The 20376-nt window shown below is 40.0% G+C and overlaps 1 protein-coding gene and 1 pseudogene across 1 annotated transcript; both read right to left on the reverse strand.

Moving 5' to 3' along the window:
* Positions 1 to 6780: 6780 nt before the first annotated feature.
* On the reverse strand, positions 6781 to 6902 carry LOC132541069 (5S ribosomal RNA; annotated as a pseudogene).
* A 7204-nt stretch (positions 6903 to 14106) lies between these two features.
* On the reverse strand, positions 14107 to 14664 carry IFNB1 (interferon beta 1). Its single transcript, XM_007535980.1, has one exon. It carries the CDS (start codon positions 14662 to 14664, stop codon positions 14107 to 14109), a length of 558 nt encoding a protein of 185 aa, XP_007536042.1.
* Positions 14665 to 20376: the final 5712 nt, after the last annotated feature.

Consider the following 20376-nt stretch of genomic DNA (forward strand, 5'->3'; position numbering starts at 1 on the left):
CCCTCCTCTCTTGATTTCTCTCTGTCCTATCCAACAACAACGATAACGACAATAAGGGCAACAAAATGGAGGGGAGGAGGCTTCCAGGAACAGTGGATTCATATTGTAGGTACCAAGCCCCAGCAACAACCCTGGAGTTAAAAAAAGAAAGGAAAGAAAGAAAGAAAGAAAGAAAGAAAGAAAGAAAGAAAGAAAGAAAGAAAGAAAGAAAGAAATGGCAGGAGTCAGGTGGTAGCACACTTGATAAAGCAGACATGCTACCATCTGTAAAGACCCAAGTTCAAGTCCCTGGGGTTAAAGCTTCTGTAGGTGGAAAGCTTCTCAATCACTGAAGCAATGTTTCAGGTGTCTCTCTCTCTCTTTCTCTCTCCATCTCTATTTCCCAATTCCTTTCCTCTGTCTCTATCTAATAGTAAATATTTTACTTAATTTATTTGTACCAGCATACTGCTCAGCTCTTACTTATGGTGGTACAGAGGATTGAACCTGGGACTTTGGAGCCTCAGACATGAGTCTCTTTGCAAAACAATTATGCTATCCTCCCCCACCAATAAAACATTTTTAAAAAAGAAATAAATGTAGCTGTGAAGGCTGGATATATAGCTTAGTGTTTTAAAGCACAGGATTTGCGTTCCTAAGGTCCCAGAGGTCCCAAATTCAATTTTTGCCACCACTATAAGCCAGAGCTGAGAAATTGTCTGGTCTTTCTCTTTTCCTCATGAAAACAAATCTTTTAAAAAAGAAGGTAGCTACTATTTTTGTGTCTTCATTGTGCTAAAACCGAGACTCAACAAACATTTGAATACCTGGTTTGAAGAGCTGCATTAGTCACACTAGACAAAAAATGGTAGCAACTTAAATGCACCGGTGAGTGAACAGATGAAATCTGATATACACGTACAATGAGATATATTTCAGTCTTTAAAAGAAAGGATATTTTGATCCACTCTACAGTATAAATGGATCTCGAAGACACTATATTAAGTGAAATAATCCAGTTATACACCAAATAAGATTGTATAGTTCAATTTATACGAGGTACCTAGAATATTTCTAGAGACAGAAAGTAGAGTTGTAGTTGCTAAAAGCTGGAAAGGGGGTGGATTGGGATTTAGTGGTTTCTTTAGTGCCGTTTTTATTCATAATTAATAGTGAGTTATAAATTTGTAAGATTATTGTAGGGTATAGTTCTACACCACACCCAACTGCCAGAATTCTGTGCAGGGATTAGTGTTTAGTGGGGGGGAAATAGTTATGGTTTGGGAAGATATTCTTTTCTTTTTTTATTTATTTTTGCCTCCAGGGTTATCTCTGAGGCTTAGTGCCTGCATTATAAATCCACTACTGAAGGCTATATTTCCCCTTTTGTTGCCCCTGTTGTTTATCATTGTTGTTATTATTATTGTTATTATTGCTATTGCTGTCATTGTTGTTGGATAGGACAGAGAGAAATCGAGAGAGGATGGGAAGACAGAGAAGTGACCCCCTGCAGGTGGGGAGCCAGGGGCTCAAACCGGGACCCTTCCGCTGGTTCTTGCTCTTAACCGGCTGCACTACTGCCCGACCCTGGGGAAGATTTTCTAGAGATGGTGGTAATAGTTCTATAAATGAGTGTACTTAATGCCATAACTATATACTTAAATATGTTTAGGTAATAAGTTATATATTGTGGCATAATAAAAAAAGTTTTCTTACATATTGGGCATTGTGTTCTGTTACTTGAAATGTACTTACTGCTGTCTGGGAGATGGCACAATGTATAAAGTGTTGCATTCTCAAGTATGAGGTTCTGAGTTCAATCCCTGATATCTTACTGTGCCAGAGACATGTTCTAGTCCTTTCTCTCTCTCTCTCTCTCTCTCCCTCTCTCCCTTACTCCTTCCCACTTTTACTAGTAAATTAATTATCAAACAAGTAAAATGAAGTAAAGCTTAAGGTTAACTTAGATTCCACTTAAACCCTAGATCTATTCCCTCCCCAACTTGAGGCCAGATCTCATAAACCCAATACTAGTTTAGATGCTACAAGGGACACTCAATGATTTAACAACCGGAAGAAACTCTAACCTTGTGGGGCTGGTGCTGGCACTGGTGCTGGTTGAGTGCACAAGTTACAATGCTCAAGGACCTGGGTTCAAGTCCCCAGTCCCCATCTGCAGGGGGAAAGCTTTGTGAGTGGTGAAGCAAGGCTGCAGTTGTGTCCTCTGTCCCCCCTCCCCCAAGTTTCTGGTTGCCTCTATCCAATGAAGATAATAAAAAATTTAAAAAATAACTAAAAAAAAGTCTAACCTTGTGTGATAAAGAAAGGACTACAAAAACTGGGTAAGGGCAAGAGAATGACTCACTTTAATGATGGCCTTTTTGGTCAATATCATGCCAGCCCATCATCTGGGGCTCTAGTCAGGGAATCTTTGGATTCTCACCTAGATATGATGGCCTGGTTCCCTAATAGATACCCTCTCTCCATCAACACTGGTCACTTTCATCAGAAATGTCATTATAAGCCTTCCTGTGGGCCTCTCCAGGACCTTGCCCTCACTGTAGAGTACCAATGGTAGGGAGTGATTCACCTACTCTGCCACCTGAGGAAAACTGGTCCTGAAATGAGTACAGCCTAGAATATTCCTAGCTGTGACAATGAACTGTGAGCTTAGACTGACAGGGACTCAAAGGTCACACAGGCTCCTGTGCTAAATATGAATATATATGGGCCCTAGGTTAGAATGATGGAGTAAACAGTTAATGGTATTTTTAAAATTTTATTTATTTATTTTCCCTTTTGTTATCCTTGTTGTTAATATTATTATTATTGATGTTGTTGTTGTTGGATAGGGCAGAGAGAAATGGAGAGAGGAGGGGAAGACAGAGAGGGGGAGAGAAAGATAGACATCTAATGACCTGCTTCACCGCCTGTGAAGTGACTCCCTTGCAGGTGGGGAGCCGGGGACTCGAACTGGGATTCTTAGCACCAGTCCTTGCACTTTGTTCCTCGTGCGCTTAACCAGCTGCTCTACTGCCTGACTCCTGATAGTTTCCTCATATTTGGTAGGTATTCTCTGCCCTAATCCAGTTTTCTAGTCCTATTCACAACTCTGATACCATCTTCCCAGACAGTACTCCTAGCACACCTGTATGTTAGCTATCTGGCTCATGGGCCCCTTGGAACATACCTAAAATAGACTTCTTAGCTTCTTCCCACACAAAGACCCCTAATCTCATTGGCTCTATGTCTACATTTGAGTTCCTGTTTATTAAACAATTTGTCCTTCTTAATATTTTTACTGCCTTCTAGCCACCAAGTTGCAGACAGTACCATCTTGACTTCCCTGGATAGACTCTCCCTCACCAATATGTCCTGGAACCTCACCTCTCCAGAGACCTATCCCACAAGGGAAAGATAGAAACAGGTTGGGGATATGGATCAACTTGTCAACATTCATGTCCAGTGAGGAAGCAATTATAGAAGCCAGGCATTCCACATTCTGCACCCCGTAAAGGATTTTGTTTCATACTCCCGGAGAGAAATAAAGAATAGAGAAGTTTCCAGTGGAAGGGATGGGACATGGAACTCTGGTGGGGGGAACTGTATGGAATTGTAGCCCTGTTATCTTATGATTCTGTTAATCATTATTAAATCACTAATAAAAATTTTCTAAAGTATAAGTAGGCTTCTTAGCTTAATCACTGACTCCTGACCAAGAGACAAGGCAGGGTGTGGCAGAGATAGTCCAGTGGTTATGCACTTGAAAAAATCATGTTGAGTGAAATAAGTCAGAAACAGAAGGATGAATATGGGATCATCTTACTCTCAGGCAGAAGTTGAAAAACAAGATCAGAAAAGAAAACACAAGTAGAACCTGAAATGGAATTGGCATATTGCACCAAAGTAAAAGACTCTGGGGTGGGTGAGTGGGGAGAATACAGGTCCAAGAAGGATTCAGAGGACCTAGTGGGGGTTGTATTGTTATATGGGAAACTGGGGAATGTTATGCATGTACAAACTATTGTACTTACTGTTGAATGTAAAATATTAATTCCCCAATAAAAAAAAAGTAAAAAATTCATTAGTTAATTAAAAATGTACTCCATGCTAGTATTCTAAGTGTAAAATATTTTGTGTTTTCTCAGTTATAGCACGTGAGTACATTAATTAACCTCTTGGAAAGTCATTGAGAAGATAAAAGATTATTGCAAATGTAACATTAAAAAATCTCTAACAAAATGACTGCTGATATTGAGCTTAATGTGTAAAATGATTTTTCTATTCTGAAGCTCTTGACTTTATCTTATAGTCTTAAGGGATCTTAGGATGTCAAAAAATGTATGATGATTCTAATAAAGGGCTACAGATATTTTAGATCCATTTCATTTATTTCCTTGTTTTTTTCTATATAAAAATGTAAGAGTTTTAACAAAGTATAACTGATATATAATAAATTGTACATATTTAAACTGAACATGTTGGTAAGTTGTGACATCTGTGCACATTCCTGAAACTATCACTCTGATCAATAAAGTGAACATATCTGTTCTCTCAAAAGTTTCTTTGTCCATTTGTCATTCATTCCTCCCCCCATTTTATTCCTTCTAATCTTTCCTCAAGCAACCACTGATTTGCTGTCTATAATTATATATTGGTTTTCCTTTCTAAAATTTTATAAAATTAGAACAATATAAAATGAACTTCTTTGACATGATTTCTTAAACCTAGAGTAATTATTTTGAGATTCATTCATTTCACATGTATTAGGCATACATGTCTTTTTGTCACTAACTTGTATAACATTATATGGATACACTACAACTTCCTCAAGCACACATCCATGTGCTTAAAGACATTTGAGTTATTTCTAGTTTGAAGATATTAAAATAAAACTCCTACAAACATATATGTATATATGTTTGTATATGTGTGTGTGTGTATATATATATATATATATATATATATATATATATATATATATGCACATGCATTATTTTCTCTTGGGTAAATAACCAAGTGGAATAATAGGGTCGTATGATAGGTGCATGCTTGTTTACTTTTATATTTATTTATTTATTTTTCTTGAGAGAAGAGGAGGAAGTTAGAGAGGGAAAGAGAAAGACACCTGCTGGCCTGCTTTATCACTTGTGAAGCCCCACCAGGAGGCTTGAACTCTTATCTTCAGGTGGGTCTTTGTGCTTAGTATTATGTGTACTTAACCGGGGTTGCCACCACCTAGCCCCCTTTTTATTTTTTAAAGAAACATCAAAATGGCTTTTCTTTTTTTAAAAATATTTATTTATTTCCTTTTGTTGCCCTTATTGTTTTATTGTTGTAGTTCTTATTGTTGTTGATGTCGTTGTTGGATAGGACAGAGAGAAATGGAAAGAGGAAGGGAAGACAGAGTGAGGGAGAGATACCTGCAGACCTGCTTCACCGCCTGTGAAGCGACTCCCCTGCAGGTGGGGAGCCAGGGGTTTGAACCAGAATCCTTCGCCGTCCTTGTGCTTTGCACCATGTGCGCTTAACCCACTGCACTACCGCCCGACTCCCCAAAATGGCTTTTCAAGTGGTTGTACCATGTATTATTGCTAGCAGCAATGTATGAGAGTTCCACTTGCTTCCCATTGTGGAGCTCTTGTCAGGACTTGGTGTGGTCAGTCTAACTGAAATCATTTTAGTAAGGACGTAGTGGTATCATATTGTGGTTTTGATTTGCATTTCCTTTATGACTTTGATCTCTAACTGTCCTACGAGTCATCTGTGTTCCTCCTTTGGTGAAGTGTGTGTTCAAATCTTTTTTGTTCAAATCACCTTCGAATAGATTATTTTTTTACTATTGAGTTTTAAGAGTTCTTTGTTTTAATGTGAGACCATCATCAACTATGTAACTTACAAATATATTCTCCCCACCTATGATAATAGCTTTTCATTCTCTCAAGTAGGTCTTTTGAAGTGAACTCCATTTTCTTTTCTACTCCTAGGCTGATTGTTAGGGAATCTGATTTGAATAATGCATTTGGGGGTTTCTAAGAATACTCTGCACAGAGGATTATAACGCGAGGCAAGAAATTTGAAGGAAAATGTCAATTGAAGCAGAATTTACTGACCTGATAGTAATTGTCTCATGTGAACAAGTTTCTGAAGTACTACTCTCCATCAAGACGGTTAATAAGTTCAGTGATCAACTTGATCCTACTAAATCAGATGAGTGTACTTCTGAGCTGGTACTTTCAGTTCAATCTCAGAGTTTGATTTGTTTATGAAGGAACTATCCTGGGAGGTTTTAGACAATTCACATAATGTTTTAAAAGTAACAGTTGTCACTGAACACAAAAAGAATAAATATACAGAATGATGTGCTTTTTAGGCTCAGGAAACAAACACCAGGGCAAATGATTTAGTGAAAACACCCACCATTGCCAAATTCTTGTTCTGACACACTACCTACCAGCTGATGGCCTCTCTCTACGTGTCACAGACTACCAACGGAACAGAGGCCCATGCTAACTAGAGACCTGTATTCTCTGCTGGATGGTCTTCAAGCATGTCGCTTATAGAATTTGAAGAGGATAGTTTTTGGATCTTTTTTTTTTTCCAGCTATGGTTGTTTCTCATGATGGAAATGAGCTTCTCTCTAATAATAATAATAAAAAAAATCCATGCACATTCATTATCTGTTTTAAACCACAAATAAATTCATGAAGCAAACTTTACAATCACCATGAAACAGTTTATTATTCGTGTATCGTCTTTTGGTATAAAGATTCATTCAAATATATCACCTATTTTTTTTTAAGCCTACAGCACCCGGTATTCCCAGGCGGTCTCTCATCCAAGTACTAACTAGGCCCGACCCTGCTTAGCTTCCGAGATCAGAAGATGAGATCTGGCATGTTCAGGGTGGTATGGCCGTAGACTATATCACCTATTTTAATCACATTAAATTATTTGTTTTGTTGTTTGATTCTGAGAGTATTTGAAAATGTTTCTCCTGGGGGCCAGGTAGTGGCAAACATGGTTGAGCACTCACATTACAGTGTGCAAGGACCCAGGTTCAAGTTCCTGGTCCCCACCTGCAGGAAGGGAAGCTTCATGAGCGGTGAAGCAGGGCTACAGATGTCTCTCTGTCTCTCTCCCTCTCTATCTCTTTCTTCCCTCTGAATTCCTGTCTGCCTCTATCCAATAATAAGTTAATTAATTTAAAAAATAATAAAATGTCTCTCCTAGAACTCCAGAGCTGACTCATGTGGGCATAGTACCTGCCTTCCATGCCTGAGGCCCTGGAAATCCCCAGAGTTACAGAAAAGCAAGAAAGACAAAAGCAGGCAGAATTCTATAGAAGTGGGGCAGTGCTTTGGTTGCTCACACTTTCCTTTTTTCTCTCAAAACATAAAACTTTAAAATAAAATTTAATCTGAGGGATGATTCAGTAGGGTTATTCATGTATGAAGAGGTCCTGGGTTTGATACCCAGTACCACATTGTATGTATATGCACTCAAGACTCATGTGTGTGTGTGTGTGTGTGTGTCTGTGTGTATTCATATATATATCCAGAATGCAAGTCTTTCATCAGCTATGTGACTTGCAAGTATTTTCTCCCAGTATCTCCTCCAAACTGCCTTGAATTCCTGAGATGGGGAGTAGGTTCAGGGAAAAGTGGCTCTGTCAGCATGTTCCTGTCTTCTGTCCCCACTAATTTAATTCACAGGTGGATGTCTGGCCCTTCCACACGCTTGTTTTCTGACAGGATCTGAAGCATGACTTTGGACACTCACTATGATGTCCTTCTACATGAGGATATTATAAATCTCCATCTCCACAAAAACCTGGGGTGGGGGTGCTCCTTACAGGAGTTCACATAATTTCAAGTTGCATCTGAGACATTTTTTTATTGCTCCAACCAAAAAGTTTTCTCTGCAGCCCTCTCCAAGCATATCTTACCCCATCTGATAAGTGGCTTTGTTGTTAGTTGTTGTTGTTGTTTGTTTGTTTGTTGCCTTTTCCTTCCTCCTCAGGAATCCACACAAATTGCTGGTAGGTGTGACAGTGTTTCGTGTGCCACACCTACAATCTCAAGAGTTTACCTTGTGCCTCAAATAGCTCATTTGATGTTTCTCTGAGATTGTGTGTTCTCCTTCAGAGATATTTTGGTATCAGCTAAAATGAAGCTACCCCATTGTTTTTGTTTGACATATGCTGGGAAATTGTGCAGATGCAGTCACATCTGCCATGTTGTCCCCTCAGGCTATTGCTAGTTCCCGGAGAGTTGGGACATTCTCGGGAGCGCCTGTTCTGCCATGTTGTGCCCTTGGGGAACTGTCTATTTCCCCCCATAGTTGAAGTGCTTTGTTTACTCCTCCCCCTTCCCATTCTCACGAGAGTCATTATCCTATCCCGGAGTGCTGTGGTTACTCCTCCCCCTTCCCATTCTCATGAGAGCTACTCCCATAAAAGCCCTTCTTCTTCAGCACCTCGTTCTCTTGCCGGCTTCTTCACTTCGGAGTTTAGATGCAGGAAAGGTTACTGCGTGAGGTGGCCATTTTTGCTACCTCCATGCGGCCCAACCTGCTTCTCTACACCCAACTCTGAGGTGCCAGCGCAAATAAAGATTTGTGTTCCCTCTTCACTCCGGATCTCCTCTCTCTCTTCTCCATGGCGCAGCCTGACACCCATATGACTCATAAATGTGCATTTGATCTAGTCTTCCTTGATTTTTTAAATGCAATACTAGAGATTTGAACTGAATTTCCCTCATGCATTCAACCACTGAGCCATCTCCCCGGCTCAAATTTTCATTTTTGCAGAATTCAGGTCTGTTATTTTACCACCAGGGAGTTTTTTTTTCCAGTCAGACAAAGAAAAGAAGAAAGATATAAATGGCACCAGAGCTTCTTCCATTACCATAACCCTTTCATATGGTGCCACAGCTTCACACCTGAGCAATTTGACTTCTCTTAGTAGATTCTTTAGTCTGAGAAAGAGAGAGAGAGAGGGAGAGAGACCACAATACTACTTCACCATTCACAAAGCTTTCCCATATCACATGGTACTCCAATAAGGTATTAAGGTTTCTATCCTAAGTCTTCATGGTAAAGTGCATACATACTGCAAGATGAGCTATATAGCTCCACCCTCTTTAATTTTTTATTTCCACTAGGATTATTGATGAGGCTACCAGACAAATCCACAGCTCCCAGTGATAATTTTTTCCTAGGTGCCTTTTCGTGTGTGTGTATGTGTGTGTGTGTATGCATTTTCAACTGAGTGAACTCCCCTTTTCTATGATGTATGATAGATGGAGAAAGAGAGAGAGGAAGAGAGAGAGAGAGAAAAAGAGAACTGACCTACCATCCATGAAGTTATGCTGTTTACTTTGTTATTGTTGCTATTTGTGGTGCCAGATTGAACCCAAGATCTTGGGCATGCAGCAGGAACTCAATTGCTGAGCTATTTCCTTGGCCTCCAAGTCTCTGTTATTGTTATTAGAGTTAATGTTAGTACTCATCTCTTTCCTACTGATGATGGAGACACTTCTGTATTCTTTTTTTTTTTTTCCCACTCCCCGACACTTCTGTATTCTGAAGGTGTCTCTTTGTTGTGTCTCCCCCCCTCCCCCACCCTCCACCAGTGTACCTGCAGAGCAGGCCTTTGTAGGCAGGGCAAAGTTAGCCTCTTCACCACTAGGTTAGGTTAGCTGTTTGACCCAGAGAAAGTGATGGGAAGTCAGGTATTGTGCTGAAAGACTTCTTGAGCCTTTTCTTGGCTGCTCTGGACATTACCAGAGCTGCATTTCTGTGTGCTAATCTTGTCTTTAACTTCTAGGCAAAAGGAAGCACTGTTGCACAAGGGGTTTTGGCAGTGTAGAAATATATGGTAGCTGAATGCAGAAAGCAGAAAGCTGAGAGTATAGGGGAAGTTTATTGTTTCAAAGTGACCTTGACTGGCCTGGGACTTTGTAGGCAGCCTACCTACCAGGATGGCATCTCTTGGTTCCACTACTGGTATGTTACTCACCTTGGGTCAGAGAAAGGCTGCCTGGATATCGCCTTCACAATAGTGTCTTTCCTAAGATTCTTGATGGAGAGATTTCTTCTCCTAAAAACTGAATCCCTTGGTAATTGTACAAGGACAGGGTGCCCCCACTTACAGAGGGGAAGCTTCATGAACAGTGGAGCAGTGCTACAGGTGTCTTTCTTTCTCTCTCTCTCTCTCTCCCTCCCTCCCCCATCAATTGCTCTCTGTCTCTATCAAAAAAAAAAAAAGAAAAGAAAAGAAAAGAAAGGAGAGAAGAATACATAACAGCAGTGGGTTTGTCATGAAAACACCAAGTCCCAGTGTTAACCCTGGTGGCAATAAAAATCAATCAATCAGATTTTAAAAAGCTGAGTCCCTTCAGAAGGGAGGATGGACCAAAATCCTCTACCACTCGAGGAAGATAGGTCTGGCAATGGATGCAGCCTAGAACGTTCCTAGCTATGACCATAGAATGCAAGCTCAGACTCACAGAGATACAGAGTTTACACAGACTCCTGTGCTGAATATTGGCCCTAGATCAAATCAATGGGGTTTACAGTTAACAATATTTATATACTTTTTCCAGATTTGTGAAGCGACTGATCCAGCTTTCTAGTCCTATTTCCAACCCTGACACCAACTCCCCAGTCACTACCTTTGGCCCACCTGCATGGTAGCTGACAGGCTCAGGAAAAAATTAGTAAAGTCATGGGTTTCTTGGAATAGACCTAAAACAGACCTACTAATTTTTTCTAAAATGGAAACTTAAAATCTCATCTGCTATATGCTTGCCTTTAGGTTCCAGATTATTAAACAATTTTTATATCTTAATATTTTTCAGCCACCAAGATGCAGATGCTACCATGATGCTAACCCGACTTCCCCGGGCAGATGACCTCACCAATGTACCCTGGAATACCATCTCTCTGGAGCTCTGTTCCTCTAGGGAAAGGCAGGTTGGGAGTATGGATCGATCTGCCAATGCCCATGCTCAGCAGAGAAGCAATTACAGAAGCCAGACCTCCCTTCTTCTGCACCACATAATGATCCTGGGTCCATTCTTCCAGAGAGATAAAGACTAGGAAAGCTTCCAGTAGAGGGATGGGAGATGGAACTCTGGTGGTGGGAAATGTGTAGAATTCTACCCCTCTTATCTTATGGTTTTGTCGACATTTTCTATTATAAATAACTTTAATTTAATTTAAAAAACTGAGTCTCTTAAAGAGAATTTTGGTTTCTGTATTGTTCTAGGAGAAAATGCCTAGATACACATAAAATGTCATATGCTTCTTCCCTTTTTATTATTTTTTTCAGCTTCCACTCACTAGGTGACCTTAGGGCAGTTACTCTGAACCTCTTTGAGACATAGTTTCCTAGTCAGTAAAATAATATTATTTTTTATTAGAGAGAGATGGAGAAAATTTTATAGGAAAAGGGGCAGATAGAGAGGGAAAGAAGCAGAGAGACACCTGCAGCCCTGCTTCACCACTTGTGAAGCTTTGACCCTGCAGGTGGGGACCAGAGACTTGAACTGTACTGTGAGTACTTAACCAGGTGCACCACCACCCTGGTCCCTAAATAGCAATAATTTAATTATGTACACCTGAGGAGCTGCTATAAAGAAGACTGAAGCAGATTGTGTTCATAAGAGTTCTGCACAGGGCTTAGATGGCAAGGATAGGAATAGTCATAATATTCCAAGGGCTCAGTGCAAAGATAGAAATATAGTTATACTGGTCAGATGCCCGAAGAACTCCTTGGAAGTTTTTCTCTTCCCAGTGTAAGCACTGAGAAATTTATGCCCTCTCAGGGCTGAAAGGTGGTGCACCTGGTTGAGTCATGTTAGAATGCACATGTACCCAGGTTTGAGTCCCCTGCCCCCATCTGCAGGGGGACAACTGTGAGTGCTAAAGCAGTGCTTCAGGTGCCTGTCTCTCTATCTTCCCCTCGCCTCTCAATGTTTTGCTGTCTCTATCAAACAAATAAATAAAGATAATTTAAAAGACAGAGACAATTGTATGCCCTCTCTACTCTGTATTTCCCCCCACTATTGCCTGTTTTTTGTTTCTTTGCTTGCTTCCTTTTTCCAGTTAGATTTTTTTTTTTAAATTCTTTTGACCAAAACACTGCTCACTTCTGGCTTGTGGTGGTGCTGAGGATTGAACTTAGAACCCCTGGAGCTTCAGACACAAGAATCTGCTGCTCTACTGCTATGCTAAATCCCCAACCCATGCTTCCTGATTTTTTCGCTTGGTCTGACACTGGACTTTGCCTGCTACTCCTTAAGTTTACCTTTAGAAGTCTGTGCGACTTACTGGAGGAAAAAAAAAAAAAGCATCTGGGACTGCCCTAGAATTCTCTATGTACTGGGCAAAAGAAACTAAACATTTTATCTTTCTTTTTTTCTTGAAAAGAAAAAAAAAAAAACACTAGGAGAAAGCCTAGGTAGATGGCAGAGTTCTTTCTTCCTCTGGAGTCTATGCTCTGGACACAGACAGATACCAGTTCCCTTAAGAGTCTCAATTATTGGGAGTTGGGAGTTAGCGCAGTGGGTTAAACGCACGTGGTGCAAAGCACAAGGACTGGTGTAAGGAGCCCGGGCTCCCCACCTGTAGGGGAGGCACTTAACAGGTTGTGAAGTAGGTCTGTAGGTGTCTATCTTTCTCTCCCTTTCTCTGTCTTCCCTTCCTCTCTCCATTTCTCTCTGTCCTAACAATGACGACATCAATAATAACTACAACAACAATAAAAAACAAGGGCAACAAAAAGGGGAAATAAGTAAATATTAAAAAATTTTAAAAAAGAAAAGAAAAAAGATAAAAAAAAAGAAGAGTCTCAAATATCTTGGCTGTCTCCTGAGCAGTCCAGTAAAGGGACTGTTGCTTAATAATAGCACAGTCGGTGCTAGATTGTGGTGCACCAGGCTGAATACACATTTACCATGCCCCAGGACCCAGGTTCAAGTCCCCTATCCCCACCTGAAAGGGTGAAATCTTCACGAGTACTGAGACATTGCTACAAATGTCTCTCTATCTCTCTCTTCCCTCCTTTTTTGTTTGTATGCAAATAAAGAATATTTTAAAATAGTAAAAAAAAAATAGCATGGAATAGCCTGGCCTTCTCATGCTTAAGTTTGGGGGGGGTAGGGCAAAGGGTGCACAAAAATGCCTTTAAATTTTGTAGGGAGGGAGTCAGGTGGTAGCACAGTGGGTTAAACGCATGTGGCACGAAGCACAAGGACCGGCATAACGATCCCGGTAGAGCCCCTGGCTCCCCACCTGCAGGGGAGTTGCTTCACAGGCAGTGAAGCAGGTCTGAAGGTGTCTATCTTTCTCTCCCCCTCTGTCTTCCCCTCCTCTCTCCATTTCTCTCTGTCCTATCTAACAACGAACGACATCAATAACAACAACAATAATAACTACAACAACAATAAAATAACAAGGGCAACAAAAGGGAAAATAAATAAGTAAAAAATAGTAATAATAAATTTTTTTTGTAGGGGTAGGAAGCAGGGCATCCAGGAAACAACAGGGATAGGGATAGATTTAGGATGACTGGAAGAACTGAATGATACCTCTGGTTGCCCAGAAAACCAGTTACATTTTGTCTTTTGGTCAGAGAGCCTGGCACACATAGGAGAAGCAACAGAAACACCACATCTGTCTCTTCCATTTGAATTCCACAGAGGTTCAGGTCACAGTTATTTTCCTATAAATCTTAGATAACTTTATTACCTTTTACCTTTCAGGTTTCACAAAGCTTCCTTGTATTTTAAGTATCCTTGAAGCCTGGGGCCAGAATCTATATACTGTTTTGAGATGCATCTTAGAAAGAGCATCTAATAGGATAGGAGCTTGGCAATTTTCAGCATGGGAGGTTATACAGACCAACTAGTAATTAAAATGCCACACTGACCTTTGTTTCATAAATAATTTATTTTCCACGATAAAAGTCTTAATAAATAAGAAATAACTTAGTGCAAAAAAAAATAAAAATTTCTGTCTCTGCAATTACAGTGCATTCAGTTCAGTCAATGAAAGAGTCTTTGCTGGTTGAAGAATACCTGTCCTCCTGGTTCATTCCCACAGGCTCAAGCTGGGTGATCTTCAGTTTGAGAAGTAGCTGATAAGTTTGTCAAGGTATACAAAGTTCCTGATGATTTCCGTTTTGATGATGATCCAGGCACAGCTGCTGTACTTGTTAGCCTTCAGGTACCTCATGAGGCTAAAGTAGTACTTCTTCAGATTCAGAATGTGCTTGTTTCCCCAGATGTCATTTGTTTCCTTTATTATTTCCTCCACGGTGGTCTTTAGCTGGTTCTTCTGCTGATAGAGTTCCATGAGAAGTTTCTCAACGATCGTCTCATTCCAGCTAGTCCTAGAGAAGTTTCTGCTGAAGATCCCAAAGATCTGCTGGAACAACTCATAGGTGACCAACACTAAGTCCTCCTTCTGGAGCAGCTGAGGGTTTTTAATCTCCTCAGGGATCTTGCTGTTCATCCTTTGCTTAAGGCAGTCAGTAGCAGATCCATTCAGCTGGTTTAGGAGATCCTGACACACCAGAATGCTGCTCTTCTGTTGAGACTGGTCCAAGGTGTAGCTCTCAGCAAGAGCTGTGGTGATACACAGCAGGAGAGCAATTTGGAAGATATACCTGTTGGCCATGATGAGAACAGGAACAGAGAAGCCTACTACTACCTAGGTGGCAGAGCAAAGGCTTCAAGAGCTTGCAGTGTGAATGTCCCCCTTCCATGAGATGGGCTATTTATATGGGAAGGTCTCTCTCTTTGAGAGGAATTTCCCACTTTCAGTTCTCCCTTTCAGTTTTCCTATGTCATTTACATTTTTTCAGTAGCCTTGTATTTTTTCTGGAAGCTCCTATTTTATATCTATTAAGAGTAAAGATAAACAAACCAACAATTTCTAATGTTTCATAAAATTTCAGTGAATTTTTATGTACCAAAGAAAAAAAAAGTATGCCCAAGACATTTAGCACTGTGATATGACATGGTAATTTCACTGGGCAAAGATTTTTTTTTCTTGGTGTCATAAGATTTGGGGAGGGTTGTTTATATGGAAAGTCTCTTTTTCATAGTATTAGACTGAATTCAAATTACATTATCACAAAATAATAAATACTTGCAGTTTATTATTTAAAATAAAGATGCCTACTTAAAAAAAATCTAAAAGAATGCCAAACTAATTTGACCTAAAATTTTTGATAGATTCTTAACTTTATCTGCCTTTCTTATTGCTTTATTTGGAAAATTGAATGATCCAGAATATAACAACTCAATAAAAATAGGGATTAAGTTATAGCTCTAGACAGAGAAAGTGGATGTAATATGTGCCACACACTAAAGTTCATGATTATACTTACAGAGGTATTTCTGATCAATATTAAGGACCAATATATTTTTAATTTGTCCATACTCTTAATAAGCCTGAATTTTTTATTTCCTGATGTCATGCAAATAGATATTACAACTTATAATATCTCAAAGGATAAAGAGACAAAAGCAATCACGTAATATTACTGTTGATAAAAAATGATCTTATCTCAACATTTCTAAGATCAGTTTTTGGTAAATAGTCAGTTTTCATCAAAAAAGTATCAGTAAAAAAATCAAATTATGATTGTTATATCCTTCTCATATAGGTGGGGAGACATGTGATGCATTTAAAAAAATATTTATTTATTCTCTTTTTTTACCCTTGTTGTTTTATTGTTGTAGTTATTGTTGTCGTCATTGTTGAATAGGACAGAGAGGAATGGAGAGAGGAGGGGAGGCAGAGAGAGGGAGAGAAAGATAGACATCTGCAGACCTGCTTCATCGCATGTGAAATGACTCCCCTGCAGGTGGGGAGCCGGAGGCTCCAATCGGGATCTTTATGCCGGTTCTTGCGCTTTGCGCCACCTGCACTTAACCTGCTGCACTGCTGCCCGACTCCCCATGTGATGCATTTTAAAGATGTCTGTGCAAAAATAAGCAACACTACTTAGGATACTTAAAATAATAACTCTGTTTTCAGAAAAACATTCATTATATTTCAGTCTGAATGTATTCAACTTGAGTCACATTTAAGCAGGCCAGAAAAAGAAGGGACAAGGGCAGAGGAGGCCAGGCCAGTGCAGAACTGCAGTGCAGAAGGCAAGATTCTATCACTGAGAACTTCACAAAAGCAACAGAAGAGGGAGCTCTGTGAAGTTTTAACCAGTTTTAGGAGCACAGGGGAAGTTAAGTTGTTACAAAAACTGGACAAAGTCTACAAAGTTATTATTAGAAAATAGAATAAGGAACAGAATACGTCTACATACTATGAAACATATACTAGCAGTCTGTGCTCACAACAAGGAAATAAAAAAAAAATTTAAGAAAGGAGACATTAACAAAACAATAGGATAGGAGGGGTACAACTCCACACAGTTCCCACTACCCGATCTCCATATCCCATCCTCTCCCCTGATAGCTTTCCCATTCTCTATCCCTTTGGGTGTATGGACCCAGGGTAGTTATGGGTTGCAGAAGGTAGAAGGTCTGGCTTCTGTAATTGCTTCCCTGCTGAACATGGGCGTTGACTGGTCGGTCCATACTCCCAGTCTGCCTCTCTCTTTCCCTAGTAAGGTGTGTCTCTGGGGAAGCGGAGCTCCAGGACATATTGGTGGGGTCGTCAGTCCAGGGAAGTCTGGTCGGCATCATACTGGCATCCGGAACCTGGTGGCTGAAAAGAGAGTTAACATACAAAGCCAAACAAACTGTTGAACAATCATGGACCTAAAGGCTGGAATAGTGCAGATGAAGTGCTGCAGGGGATACTCACTGCAAACTCTAGTGTACTAATGCTTTCAGGTATATATTTTCCCGTGGTTTATGGACATGTGTGAACATATGCTCTATCTCAGGGGACCTGCTCTATCTCTAGGTTTGGGGACTTTGTTGGGGAGTGGACCACCTGGAATGGAATTAGAGAATACTATGAAAGGAAAGGTCTCACCCGAGTGATGAAGCTGGAGGGTTGTTGCTCCACACCTGAAGTCTCTGGACACAGTCTGAAGTGAAGCATGCTGGGGTGGCACTCATTGCATTGATTAGGTTGTGATCAGTGAGCGGGTGCAATATTATTTGATAAGAATTGAGAGAAGCATGCAGGAAAGTGGGCCCCACCCTAAGGTTCCAGGACTGGGGAAAATATGGGCTCTATAGTGGAAATGTGAGGTTCCTGCTGTCTTAGGGTGTCAAGAAGACAATGGATAGTTACTGTTAGCATTACATTATTTGGTAATTGGGTTAACTTTGAAAAGTCCCTTTGTTAGGGTTTGGGGTATAATACCCAGCATCTTGTATATAGCTGTGCTACCGGTTGCTTCTATTCTACCTGGTCTAGATTTTTGAGAGAGTCAACATATCAAGACTCAGCCTATATATTAAGAAGACTCAGTCGGTGTTTTAAAAAGTTCAAGACATATGATCATTTTTCCCTCTCATGTTCATTAAATAGTGGTTCATATGACTACACTTTAATAGGAGTGTACATAAACACCATTCCCACCACCAAAAGACTGTGTCCCATCCCACCCCCCCCCCCCAGCTGCCCCAGGAAGCCGAATGTCCACCCTCCCCCTCACCACAGGGTTTTTACTTTGGTGCCCTACTCTCGATTTAATCAGATGCTGCTTTTAGTTTCCCTTTCTGATCTTCTTTCTCAACTTCTGTTGATGAGTGGGGTCATCCCATTCTCATCTTTATCTTTCTGACTTAGCTCACTTAACATCATTCCTTCATTGTTCTTAATAGCTGCATAGTATTCCATTGTGTATATATACCACAGCTTTCTCAGCCACTCATCTGTTGTAGGGCACCTGGGTTGCTTCCAGGTTTTAGCTATTATGAATTGTGCTGCTATGAACATAGGTGTGCATGTATCTTTTTGATTGGGCATTATGGAATCCTTGGGGCATATCCCCAGGAGAGGAATTATTGGGTCATATGGAAGGTCTATGTCTAGCCTACAACAAGGAAATTTTAACACACTGTTACAAAAGAAAGATACCAAATAATGGTGGGAAGCACCATAAATCTGAATTAGGCCAACTAAGAAATGAGTTCTTTTGGAAAATGACTAAAAATGAAAGGTTGGAGGGATAGGTTGTACAGTAGAGTGCCTGCTTTGCTATGCTCATTGCTCAGGTTCAAGTCCCAGTACCACATGAGAAGTGCTATGTTATGGAAAGAAGGAAGGAAGGAAGGAAGGCAGGAAGGAAGGAAGGCAGGGAGGAAGGAAGGGAGGAAGCTGATGCTTCAATGTCTCTGTCTCTTTTCTGTCTTTCTATCTTCATAAATAAGCAACCTAGAAAGGTGAAACAAACATGTATGAGGTCCTCTCTTCTCAAAAAATAAAATAAGGGCGGGGGAGATAGCATAATGGTTATGCGAACAGACTCTCATGTCTGAGGCTCCAAAGTCCCAGGTTCAACCCACACCACCATAAGCCAGAGCTGAGCGGTGCTCTGGTGTTCTCTCTCTCTCTCTCTCTCTCTCTCTCTCTCTGTCTCTCTGCATCTCTCTCAAATATAAAATAAAATATTTTTTAAAATGATGTTAAAAAATAAAACTATAGTTTATGAAATAAGATATAACAAGAAATGAGAAGGTCTGGGAAAATACTCATGAAAGACATGACTCCAGGGAAATATATATATTGACAATTCAAATCTAATGGAACAAAAAATAGTATATATTGAATAAAGAGAGTTATTTTCAGGAGACTGAGGGTGGTTTAATATTATGTGGTCCATATAATGTTAAATGGAACAGGTTATAAGGTAAAATTGCCCAGATCCAGAAAAGAACTTTAAAAAACAATATTGGAAGAAAGAAGACTTTTTAAAATATTTATTTTCCCTTTTGTTGCCCTTGTTGTTTTATTGTTGTAGTTATTACTGTTGTTCTCGATGTCATTGTTGTTGGATAGGACAGAGAAATGGAGAGAAGAGGGGAAGACAGAGAGGGGGAGAGAAAGATAGACACCTGTACACCTGCTTCACCGCCTGTAAAGTGACTCCCCTGCAGGTGGGGAGCCGGGGGCTCAAACCGGGATCCTTAGGCTCATCCTTGCACTTTCCGCCACATTCGCTTAACCCGCTGCGCTACCGTCTGACTCCTAGAAAGACTTTTACAGCAATATATAAACCCAGAACTGTATTGATAAATAAGATATTTATTTATTGATAAATATTTATAAATTTTGATATTGATAATACTGATAAATAAGATGGCCAATATTGATAAATAAGATGGCTGTCAAGATATATCAACTCAAAAGGAAGAGCCATTGCTAAAAACATAAATATATGGCTGGCTAGTGTAACATAGCATAACATAACATAACATAACATAACATAACATAACATAACATAACATTCTTCTTCTTCTAGCGTTTGCCCGGCTAGGAAGGATCTTCAGTTTCCCCAATGAATGGGTACTCATGAGATGCACCACGGGAAGGTCGATCCAATGCATCCCATAACATAACATAGCATAACATAACATAACATAACATAACATAACATAACATAACATAACATAACATAACATAACATAACATAACCACTACTTATAGCTTACTGGGTAAAATGTGTGCTTGAGAAAGGAGCTAGGTTTGAGCCTCAGCACATCACAGGAGTGCCACAGCACTAGGGAGAACTCAATAGATGATGGATTAGTACTCGGTGTCCTCTCTCTGTCTTTCTCCCCTCTCTCTCTAGAATTAAAAAAAAATAATGAAAGAGATGGTCTGGGAATGGTGGTATTCTGCATGCATAAAGTACTAGAGAAAAAAAAGTTTAAATACGACATATAGTAAGAAAAGGGTAATGTGCAAGCAGCTACACCCCCTCCCCCTCCACACACATTAGTAGAAAACATTCCAGCAGAAAGGTTTGTGCAAAGCTAGAAAGCTAAGCAGGGCAGGAAGTATAATGTAATCTCTGCCTTGTTAACCTGAATTTCTGCTATGGAAGCCTTCATTCACTATGTAAGTAGTCTGAGTGCATGATAGCAGCCATTATGTAAAAAGGTCTGTCTAGCAACAGAAAACACCATGAAACAATTGGCAATGCATTTCAAAATGTAAGGTCTAAAGCAGTGGAATTATCCCTTTAGCTTGTAGTAGCACTTCTGGGAATTTCCTTATGGATACTTCTATAGAATTATGTGTTTACCCATACCTGTGATCTTTGGAGAATTAATGTAGTTTCCAATGGAGGGTATAGGGATACTGTACTCTAGTGGTGGAAAAGGTGTGGAATTAAACCCCTTTTACCTCATAATTTTGTAAATCAATATAAAACCACTAGTAAAAATTAAGCATTCAAGA

The sequence above is a fragment of the Erinaceus europaeus genome, chromosome 10 (genome assembly GCF_950295315.1).
Source record: "Erinaceus europaeus chromosome 10, mEriEur2.1, whole genome shotgun sequence".
Classification (NCBI taxonomy): domain Eukaryota; kingdom Metazoa; phylum Chordata; class Mammalia; order Eulipotyphla; family Erinaceidae; genus Erinaceus; species Erinaceus europaeus.

Coding starts and splice junctions, on each gene's coding strand:
- IFNB1 (XM_007535980.1), bottom strand. CDS start 14,664: ATGGCCAACAGGTATATCTTCCAAATTGCTCTCCTGCTGTGTATCACC.